At 41.9% G+C, this 11804-nt stretch overlaps 1 protein-coding gene across 6 annotated transcripts in view; it reads right to left on the bottom strand.

The window, feature by feature from the left end:
• frmd4a (FERM domain containing 4A) overlaps positions 1-11804 on the bottom strand; it is a 397798-nt gene continuing 385994 nt past the window's right edge. For 5 of the 6 annotated variants that reach the window (XM_060842610.1, XM_060842608.1, XM_060842611.1 and 2 more), the window contains 2 exons: positions 7821-7920; positions 1-1208 (listed from right to left, as the gene is read on the bottom strand). In XM_060842610.1, coding sequence (XP_060698593.1) covers positions 1106-1208; positions 7821-7920 — 203 coding nt within the window. In that variant the 3' untranslated portion in view covers positions 1-1105. Of the gene's footprint in view, positions 1209-4257; positions 4333-7820; positions 7921-11804 lie in introns of all 6 variants that reach the window. The other variant, XM_060842609.1, reaches the window with a different exon arrangement.

Raw genomic sequence — 11804 nt, 5'->3', positions numbered from 1 at the left:
CACCAGCCCTGCGCCAACTCCACCACCGTCCAGTCAAACAGGAAACCATCAAATATTCAGAAGGAGTGAATTAAAGAAAATAGCTCCCTTTTATATTTTTGGCAAGATCAGTGTCCTGTTGCAACAGTCACCTTGCTGTGAAGTCTGTGCTCCACAGACTTTGTGAACCTTCCGTGCCAGCCATTAAATTATTTCTGATGAGTACTTCATGGGAAAATATTTTTAAAAACTTTGTGAGGCCTTCTAAGGGTTGAGAACTCTCCAAGGTCTTGTCCCATAAATCAGCTAAAGTCCTTGAAGAGCGTACACGATCGATGAGCTGTTTTGAAGCTTAGACTAGGGCTGGAATTGTACCATGATGCAATATTTGTCCAGTCCAGAAATATGCAGATTATGTTAACTCTGTGTGCTTTTGTTCTGACCATTTTTGATATAATTAATGTATTAGCTACTAAACCACGCTTCTGAGTATCAGGAACAGTTCATCAGCCTCTGTATATACTATCCACAAATATATTACAAAACTCTGTTGCTTTATTGTAGGAAAACAAGCCTTTGTGCACTCTGGCTCTGGCATGTCTTACAGTGAAGAATGCATTTTCAATATCTTTAACATATTATATGCCAGAGCCATTAATGAAACAAGAGATTCACAACTTTTTATTGGTCAGGTAACCAGTGGTCAATGTCTATCCAATTCTTTCCTTTTAGCTTTTCATTGGTCTTTGGTAATATTCAGGTAAACTTGGTTAAATTCTGAAGTACTTTATTATTACACTGTCTGTATTAGGGAATAAAATAAAATCATGCACCAGGCTTTAAGCGCAGGAGGTCTGGTGCATATGATTCACAGTTTAAAAAGCAGTGTTGTGTGTTATTCATAAAGACCTTAGGACTGATGGCCAGTGGTTACCTGAGGGACTGCACAGTCTGCGGTACTTCAATTAAGCTTTGTCTTGGTTTTGCCGATTGACTCCTCCTGTGAGCGAGCTCAGAGCTGAAGTTGCTGGTTAACGACTGTGTGCAAGAGTAAGGCAGTGACAAGGGGCAGTGAAGTGATCACTCAGGGGTGTCAACGTTTTGTACTTTGATTTGAGGTCAGATGTCAGACGAGAGTTCCAGGCTTGGCGTTGTCACTCCCATACCACTGAACGTCTGCCAATTCCGAATAGAGTGGGGAGTCCATGTAACAAGTATCCTGGTAGGGTCTACAAAGACAAGAGACTCAAGTCAGGGAATCAGATTATGTCTCAGAAAATCCTTAATTTCAGTAAAGATACATGAAAAGATGGCGTGAAGGTCCTGCACAATGAGATCAAGGATCATGACGATGACATAATTTGACACTTATAGCTTAGAGAAAATTGTGTACTCTCAATCCATGCTGCATTAAAGCATACAGGTCTTTGAGCTAAAATGTGTGCTTCGTCAACACAAATTTGCTGTAACATGATTGACGAATTGGGGATGCTGTTCCTACAGCATGAACTTTTAAAACCTGGCTGTGATGCGATAATATCACATTCCTTAAAACGCTGTTTCTAAAGCACAATTTTTCTATAACACAGGGTTGCACAAGAATGTAACCATTGCGTTATGGAAAAACTCACTGTACACTACAGAGAAAACAAGGTGAACCCATACCAAAGAATCTCTCTAAGACCAGTGCCGGTGCTGCCTGGGCAAGTTAGCCCTGAGGGTGAGGTTCAGAGTATGGATTCACACACTCAGTGTGAAATAACTCAGCCCCATGTAAGAAACTGGTCAGCTGGCCAAAGTATTGGGCAGCCTCAGCAGTTGACCCTAAACCTCTGAGCCACATCGACTGGCACCTTTGAAATCCTGTAAGTCCTGTCTCATAACACAGCTGGAACACTGTAAATCTAGCTTGGCTTTCTGTTGTGCAGCTAACCCCTATCAGTTATCAGCTTGATGAAAAACAGGGAGTCCTTTGAAATTCGGTAATTTCAAACACAAAGCCACCTTGTTTGAAAACCTGACAAAAAAAAGTGAAGCTTTTCCAGGATTTCTTCTTTTCACAGCAGTTTGAAATCAAGACGTGATTTTCCCTTCTTTTGGGTAAATGATACATCTGAACTAAGGTTTGTCAAGAGTTTGCAAATTCCTCTTACATATGGCTCATTGGCATTCGCTCTATCCTTAGGTGACAATAGGACGACGTGACTGAATGCTCTCAGACCATGTTTTCAGGCACAGCACACATATTTAACGTGTGCCAGCTGCTCATTGGTTAGCATTGACGACCTTTCACTTGGCCTCAATGGACCGACTGTGAGAGACCATCTTTCTCAGAATGTTAGACACAACCAATCAAAAACTGTGCCATTCAGACTCCTCAAGGTCAAACCTTGATGGTCCATTGTGTAATACATGGAGTCAGACAGATCAATGTTCTCATGTGAATCAAAAGGAGAAGAAGTATTCTAACCACCTCAACAACGATCTATAAAATCACCTCAGAATTGATACAAAATAAACCACAGAATTCACTGGCTCAGTTTCAAGATACAGACAGGAAGCTAAATAACTAATGGTTTCCGAATGGGATTAATTTTGCCCTGTCATCATCCAATGGGATTGAATAGAAAGTGTTTGGATTTTTATTTTTGGAAAATAACTGAGTCAAATCTTTAACAATAACAAACACAGAAATTTCTGGAAAAGCTCAGCGGGTCTGGCAGCATCTGTGGAGAGAAATCAGAGTTAATGTTTCGGGTCAGGTGACCCTTCCTCAGAACTCTGAAGTTCTGAAATGGTAACTCTGATTTCTCTTCACAGATGCTGCAGACCTGCTGAGCTTTTCCAGTAATTTCTGTTTTTGTTTCTGGCTTACAGCATCTACAGTTCATTTGGTTTTTATTGAACTGAATCTTTAGGGCGTTTAAAATTGAAAAATATTGCTTCAGTTCACCAGGCATGGATTCTTCTCCTTATTCGTTAATGAGGTGTAGGTATTTATCATCTACCCCTAACTGGCCTGAAGGAGGTGGTAATGAGCAGCCTTGCACTATGAAGACATGGCTATCAAATTGTGTCACAGCCTTTCACAGCAATTATTGATATAATTTGATGGTGTTACTAGGCTGTTTCAAAGGGACTACAGTATATGTGTTAGCCACATTGCCTTTGAGTCACATGTTGGCCAGACCAGCTAAGAACAATAGATTTTCTTCCCTAAAGGCCATCAGTGAACAGGAGAGGATCTTACCACAATTCAGTGATTAAATGGTCACTGTTACCAACAGCTGTTTATCCAAGATCATTGAAGCAAATTTTAATTCCTCAGCTGCTGTGATTACCCTACAAGACTGGTACAGGCCTCTTGTCCTGGATGTATCCACCAAGGGAGTCTCCTCCCAGTGTACAGGCAGGGGTTAAGGTCAGACCCTGGTACTTTCCCAAGTGGTTCGATAGGATCAAAGTGGGCAGTAGTTTCAGACTAATCTCTCTACACGACACTTTCAAGCATGGAGTAAGTGTGAGGCAATCAGGTGCACAATAATTCCAAACAAAACTTAAGGCTCAAATACTGAACACATGCCAGTAGACAGTGTAGCAGAACACAAAAGTGAGGTTCGGACCTTCTGGTGACCGGGATTGGAAAGGAGAAAAGACCAAAGTTAGGCCAAACGCCTAGTGTCAAGCCACACATTGCATTTACTTCCTGAACCTATTGGAGTGGCTATGGTAATAAAACATCTAAAACAAAACACTGGACTGTTGTCTCAATTTTATTTCTGTCACATAGGCATGATTTCAACAAAGCTCAGAAACCAACATAGAAATTGCTGGAAAATCTCAGCAGGTCTGGCAGTATCTGTGGAGAGAGGTCACTCTTCCTTAGAATGTTCTGAAGAAAGGTCACTGGATCCAAAACATCAACTCTGACTCCCCTTCACGGATGCTGCCAGACCTCCTGAGCTTTTCCAGCAATTTCTGTTTTTGTTTCTGATTTCCAGCATCTTTTGGTTTTCTCCCCCTTTCAGTTTTTATGTATTCACTCATTCATGGGATGTGGGCACCACTGGCTGGGCCAGCATTTATTGCCCATCCCTAATTGCCCTGAGGAGGTGGTGGGGGAGTTGCCTCCTTAAACAGCTATAGTCCTTGGGAAGTAGGGACAGTGACAGTGCTATCAGAGAGGGATGACAAGAAATGAACTATCCCACACACAGTTAAATGGCACAAAAACAGACAGCGAGGGGCGTAATATCACATAACTGATTATTACCGTACCTCTACTTTACAGGGCTTTGGTGAGTTGGTGATTGGGTCTGTTCATCGTGAGGTGTGCTCGTTTCTGTTGTACCTCTACAGAAAGGCAGGTGAAAAGAGGAGCAGATAAGACTGAATATTAGTAAAAAGCAGAAAGCAAGGAAAATGTTAGTTAGAATTGATAGTTAGGAAACTAGCAAGAAACTTAGTGATTCCATTTTTATTGTTAGAACAGTGAAGAATTAGAAGATAACATTGAAACTACTTTATATTACAGTAATTCTGTTCAGATTTCAACTTCCTACACATTCTAGAGACATTGAACAGTGACATAGACAACAAAACAATGACTCGACACCAGTTATAACGTACAATAATTCTTCCTGTGCACACCCTTAACTCTGGGCTTTAACAATAATTATTAAAACACTTCATTTCCTTTCAAAGGTTAATTTTACCAAAACTGGATCAGATTTTGTTAAAACCAAAATTTGCAGCTTTTCATTCCTACACCAGAAAAGTGGGGCGAGTGGGGGAGGGGCAATTATTTTGTCGTGTTGGCTCTCAGCTAGTCACACCCTCTTGCCCTTTCTCTGAAACCCTGCACCTTTTCCCCTCTTCTAAGATACTTATCCGGCTCCGTTTGGGAAGCTCTGATTGTATCTGTCTTCCACACACTCTCAGGCACTGAAGATCCTGAAGGATTTCCTCATGTCTCCTTCAGTTTGTCAATGACATGAGAGTGGTGTTCTGTATGCACCCCCACCCACCCACCCATTCACCAGGAGAAGCTTCTCCTCCACAGAGACCCCTCATTAGTCTGAACCCTCCTTGTGAGGTCCCTTATGGTCTGTTCACTAAGGACAACAATTTTGCTGAGAAAAGACACGTTTTATTGAAATTTTCCACCATGTATTCACCAGTAATAGTAACAAAGGGAAACAAACATTTGTATTGTATGAGAGGAGAGTGCTGATTGGCTTGCAGTGAGATGACTAATTGGCAAGTGGTGGCAGATTTGTAGAGAAAGCACCAGTTAGATGTTGTTGACAGTTAACTGCCTAGCTTTGTTTAAATTTTAAACCAGGCAAGTTGAATCGGATTTGTCAAGGCATTTCCCTCAGCATTTGAACCAGGAAGTGTCTGTCAGCTGCTCTGTTGAGTTGAAGCAGGTATAGTATTTGCACATGTTCTTTCTGGGTAGAAGGGAGGGGGTCCTGTGTATTATTGTATGTAGCTGTTGGTACTTGCAAGTATGTGTTTCTGCCTAATTATCCAAAATTGGTTGTCAGTGTAATTTGCAGCACATTTGGGATTATTTAGTAAATGCTGCCCAGTGATAGAATTAGATCTAATGTCAGATGTATTTTGGGTTTTGCAAACGTTGGCTGTTTGGGGTCACTATGGTGAATGAATAGAGCAGACTGTATGAAACAGCACACGCCTTTGGCCAGTTGCAACAAGCAAGGCTCCACATAAGAAGCTGGTACTTGCAAAACCCAAAACAAAATTATATGTGTCTCTTTTTTTCCAGCAAACTGCATGTTCTGTACTATCAGATCACTATTTGTAAACCACAGTTTTATGGGAATTCCTGCATCGAAACAGTAAATTTTGTATCTACAGAGGGAGTAGATAATTAAGTGGGTGTCATTTAAATGAAGGCTCCACAACTGAAAGAGAACACTGCCTTCACTGATGCACCAATACCTTGATATCCTGGTATCAGAAGGTGAGACCAGGATTTGGTGTGTAGTTCCAATGAGGGTGTGAGAATATAAAGTGGATCATGTTGACTTGGCACTCCATTTTACACCTATCTCAGGTTTGTGTGCACAACAGTCAGTGGTGTGTCTCATGTTATTGGAGAAGGATAAAATAATCCAAAATACACAGCCACAAGAAAAGTGAGGACATTGTTCCAGGTACCTCTTGTGTGCTCTGTACTCACTCCTTACAGAGACAGAGCCAGAAACAGAAATTGTTGGGGAAATTCATCAGACCTGGCAGCCTGAGTTGAGATGGAGACAGAGTTAACACTTCAGGTCCAGTGACCCTTCTTCAGAACTGGACTCAAAACTTTAATTCTCACCACAGATGCTGCCAAACCCGATCAATTTCACTAGCAATTTCTGATTTTGTTTCAGATTTCCACCGACTGTAGGTCTTTGTTTTATTTTAGCAGAGACAGAATCTTTGCCTGTGCAATTATGTAGCCACGGATGGTGCTTATAACACACAGAGCAGACTGGGGGATATAACAAAGATGGTCCCTCCATAATAACAAGCGACTGTGGGATCATTCAATGAACAATTTTCCAACTTGTGAAAAATCAACAGGGTTCATTCAATCTTGCTGAAGGTCTGTGATATGAGTTGGAACACTCAGTTTCAAATATTTCATTTACAAGTTGCAGTTTTTCTTCACTGGAACTTTAAGAAAGTTAAAAGTTCGAATTCTGTAGCTTTAAATATAGGTCAAGTTAAAACTGTGGTTGAAATAAAATTCACATGCACCAATATATTGAGTGCTCTCTTTAAACATGTTATCCTATTCCTTTCAGACACAGGAAAGAGTTTTTGAAAGTGCTACTTATTAAGAAGCTTTTAGGAACAGCAGGAGACCAGAAGAAATGAGAGGAACCATAGTGTTTAAATTCTGAAGATGAGATTAACATAGAGATAATGTGAAACCAGAAAATACTGGAAATGTACAACTCCAGCTGTCAGTATATGAAAGAGGAAGCAAGGCCAGACTCATACATCTTCCTATTTTGCTTTTTGAAGTGTCAAAAGACACTGAGACCTAAGGATCTGTATCTCCTGGTCTCTGTAATCTCTGGAAATTAACTGCCTTTAATATTCATGGTCAGAACTCACACAAACACCAGGTTATAGTCCAACAGGTTCATTTGAGATCACAAGCTTTTGGAGCCCTGCTCCCTGGTCAGGTGAAGTTACAAAGGAGTAACACTCCGAAAGCTTGTGATCTCAAGTAAACCTGTTGGACTATAACCTGGTGTTTGTGTGACTTCTGAAATTGTCCACCCCAAACCAACTCTGGCTCCTCCACATCATGGCTTTAGTACTCATGAAGGAAAGTTCCAGAACATGTATTCCCTTTGAATTGGTTTCAACTTTTTAAAGGCCCTGTGGGAGGGAGAGGGTTGACTTGTATTTTGACTGCATCAAGTTCAGCATCTCAATACCAAAGGCCGTTTTCGTTCAGACACTGCTAGGTACACTGTGCACTTCCGATATTTTCTGCTGTGATTATCTCACATGCTAAACTAACGTAACAGCTCCAACTTCTACAAAACGGCTGGGAGCCTTACCTTACATTCAACTGAGCAATATAAATGTTAAGCACTGCGCAGTGTTACCCTGGACAGCAGCCATCATCGCTGATGAATTTTGGGGATAGCTGTTATTAACACTGTCATCTCACCTGTCAACTCTACTGTCAATCTGTGAAAGCAGAGTCTGTTCAGCTTCAGCGTCTTTGATGTGATAATTATTGAAGACAGATTTTTCTATTGTATGATCAAATTGCTCTTCAAAACTTCTCAGACTACATGACTCACCCACTCTGCCAGGATACAATGTGGTGCGGACTGCTGGAAGGAGAAGAGACGACTGAGTCGGTGGACTGTGCTGTGCTCCTCTGATTCCGGGGTGAAGCCACTTGAAAAGAAAGAAAACAATAAAGGTCAGACAAACACATCAATGTGAAGAGTAACCTCGCTGAAAACAGGAGATAAATTCTGACTAATGCAATATTTTTAGGATTATGGTATTAGATTCAGTATTAGCCTCATCAAAGGAGACAGTTTATGTTGAAATATTTTTCCAACTACAATGCAATTGTTTCGAGTGAGACGAGTGTATCACAAGATGCCTCATAGACAGGGGCAGACCTTTTGAAGGGTTCGCTCTGTAGTAGTGACAGTCTATTGTTACCTAGCAACTTCTGTAACTAGTAGTGTGCTGATGTGTAACCCTCGTATGAATGCAAGAGAGCTCTAGGGTAACCTCCAGTTCCGTAAGGAGGTACTTGGTATCGCAACAACGGAATGGTCGAGGTGAGCAGCACATCCTACAGCTGTACCTTGTAGTCATTTGGAACTCCCACACATTATGCTAGTGCGTATCAAAATGAATCCAAACCCACCAGTCGCCAACTGGGCATTACTTCCTACACAAATCTCAGATAGTAACATGGGACAGCAACTCAATTCACTGTGTCTCTCCCAGCAATGTGTAATCACAGAAATGTTATGGCACAGAATTAGGACATTCTGACTGCACCAGCAAGTTTTTACTTTCCCCCCAATCTCATGTTTTTATTTAAGTAACCATCCAATGCCCCTCCTGAATCAAACCTGCCCCACCTCCACATTTCCAGGCAGTGCATTCCAGACCCTAACTACTCGCTGTGGGAAAATGAGAGAAGTCATCTTCCTTCACCTCCATAGACAGCAATTCTCCAGCAGATATTTATTATTCTTCATGATATGCTGCTCATTGTTACACAGCAGACAGATACACACCTACAGTATTTTGTAATTTTACTCAGATAACAGCAGGTTTTGCCTGAATATGGAATAAATAAACTCCCACTCCTGCAGCTATTTCTTATGCTTTTACAACTGTACAACAGCACAATTTAGATTGGGGAGGGAGGTTTATCAAAGCTGTTTTAAAAAGCCCATGCAAAGTCTCAATTTTAAATCTGAGATTAAGAGCTCTCTGTTATCCAAGTGTTTATTACTATTTAATCATAGGATGAGGGCATCGCTGCTTACGCCAGCTTTTAATGCCCATCCCAGGAGTCAGGTGGGAGTTAACCACGTTCCTGTGGGTCTGGAGTCACATATAGGCCTGACCAAGAAAGGATGGCAGTTTCCATCCCCGAAAAACGCTGGTGAATCAGATTTGGGAATGTCAAAGAATAAGCATGAACTTAGATTCTTGGAGTTAGGTCTCAGATTTTTAAATTCATTCCCAGGATGTGGACATTGCTGGCTGGGCCCAGCCTGTCCCTTGCTGCCCTTGTGAAGGTGGTGATGAGCTGCCTTCTCGAGCTGCTGCCGTCCCTGGGATGTAGCCAGAGCTACAATGCTTTTTCTCTCTCACAGTTTAGTCCATCTGAGCAGCTTTGCTAGGCCATTTCAGAGCGCAGTTAAGGGACAATCACATTGCTCTGGGTCTGGAGTCACGTGTAGGCCTGACCAGGGCAAGGACAGCAGGTCATTGGTGAAACAGGAGTTTTTTTCTCGATGATCTGAAATTTTCACTATAATTATTAATGTGATTTATCGCTGAGCTGTTTATTCCATATCAGCAATGATCCCAATGGCTAGTGGATCTGGTTCGAGGGGTCAGTTGACTTCCTCCACTTCCAGCATTACAGCCAACCAGAGAATTAAAAGGTTACATTTATCAAAAATTATTAATGGGAATACATTCACCACTTTAACTGCCTTTTCTGCCTAAGATTTTAGCTGGTCAACTTTGACAAACTGTAGAATAGCAAGATCTATTATTGCAAGCAGAGTATGTCTCCTTGTGACAAACACAAGGGGGTATCTGTGGATTAATGTTAATGAAAAAGATTGGTTTCCTGCTTTTCTGCTCTCAAAGGTATTTTCCCCAAAAGTATTTAACAGAGAAGAAAATGTTGCTAAATATAATGTCTCCAACCCTCGTGCTAACAGTGCTGTGTGCAGGCACACCAACAGTAAAGGCATTCAGTTTAATCTCACTGGCTGGATATTTTCGGGATTAATTGTGTGACAAACTCTATAAAGACGCTCACAGCCTCTCTGATAGCTTGAGGTTTTATTTTGTATTTTAACCTCATCAGGGCTCTGGAACGTATGGCCTTCCTTCAAATATAAAAGGAGGCCATTCTGTCCATAGTGCAGCTCAGCATATCCCACTCCCCTTTTCTCCATTACCCTGGCAATTATTTCTTTTCAGACAATTTATTTTAAATGTATTACAGGTACTTTTTTACAATTCACTGGGGGGAAACATGGGTGATGCTGACTCAGTTGCCCTGGCATTGCAGGCAAGGCCAGAGTCTATTGCCTTGAACATTCCTCGGCCATTCCAGAGGGCTATTAGGGGTCAACCAGGTTGTTGAGGACCTGGAGTTACATATACGAAACTAGACTGGATGAGGGGGGCAGATTTCCCTCCCTGAAGGCCGTGAATAAAGTTGCAATAAATGTTTCACGGTCACCATCACCGCAGCTAGTTTTCAAATCCCAAATTATTAATTGAATTTAAATTCCACTGGTTATCACTATGAAATCTGAACCCAGGCCCAGTCCTGAAGAAGGGTTACATCCAAAACGTCGACTTCTCCACCTCCTGATGCTGTCTGCCTTGCAGTGTTCTTCCAGCTTCCTGCCTGTCTAAATCTCAACTCATGGCTGTACAGTGTCACACCGTTCTCAGTATCCCCCTATTCCCTGTCTGCCTATGCATTTGATTAAATGCCTCTCAACATTTCTATTGTACCTGCTTCTACATCTCCCCTGGCAGCACATTCCAGGCACCTATCACCCTCTAAGTAAAAAATCAGGCTTGCACATCCCCTTTAAACTTTCCCCTCTCACCTTTAACCTATGCCCCCTAGAATTTGATATTTCCACCTTGGGAAAAAGACTCTGACTGCCCACCCTATCCATGCCCCTCATTATTTTATAAACTTCTGCTCCAGCAAAAGCAATCCAAGTTTGCCAACCTCTCCTTCTGGCTAATCCACTCCGATCCAGGAACACCCTGGTTAACCTCTTCTGCACCCTCTTCAAAGCCTCCACCTCCTTCCTATCATGTGGAGACCAGAATTGTACATAATTCTCCAAATATGGCCTCACTGAAGTTTTATACAGCTGCGACATGACTTGTTATCTTTTACTGAAAACACCAAATGCTGGAGATCACAGCGGGTCAGGCAGCCTCCATGGAGAGGGAGCAAGCTAACGTTTCCAGTCTGGATGACTCTTGTTATCTTTTATTCTTTCATGCTCCCACTGATAAAGACAAGCATGCTGTATGTCTTCTGTATCACCTTATCCACTTGTGATGCCATTTTCAGGGAGCTTTGGACTGGTACCCTGAGATCCCTCTGTACATCAATGCTCCCAAAGGTCCTGCCATTTACTATTACAGAGGTGCTCACTATGCAGTTTCATCTGCACTCTAACAGGGAGAAACCAGTGGATCTATGACATGGGCTGTGCAATGTTACCTGTGAGACATTATTCAAATACTTGCTTTAATACAGCCAATGCGTTTAACCAACTTGCTCCACATTACTGCAGGGAAAAATGCCAGAGAGCAGGACTTGAGAGGTTGCTTCAGAACTCAACAAGAGCTGCCTCCTGATGAGGTGCAGGGTGTTGCTATGGGAGACAGACTGGTGCAGATGATGACAATAAACACACAGCTCATGCTATCCTGCTCCAATGCTGGACAAGTGGACATTTCAACATCCATCATGTGTTCTTCCATTGCAAAGGAATTTTATTTAATTATTGTGTCGGTTGTGGGCATCA

This window comes from Hemiscyllium ocellatum, chromosome 23, assembly GCF_020745735.1.
Source record: "Hemiscyllium ocellatum isolate sHemOce1 chromosome 23, sHemOce1.pat.X.cur, whole genome shotgun sequence".
Taxonomy (NCBI): domain Eukaryota; kingdom Metazoa; phylum Chordata; class Chondrichthyes; order Orectolobiformes; family Hemiscylliidae; genus Hemiscyllium; species Hemiscyllium ocellatum.
The sequence above is the reverse complement of the archived record's forward strand: the minus strand, read 5'-3'. Positions and strand labels throughout refer to the sequence as shown.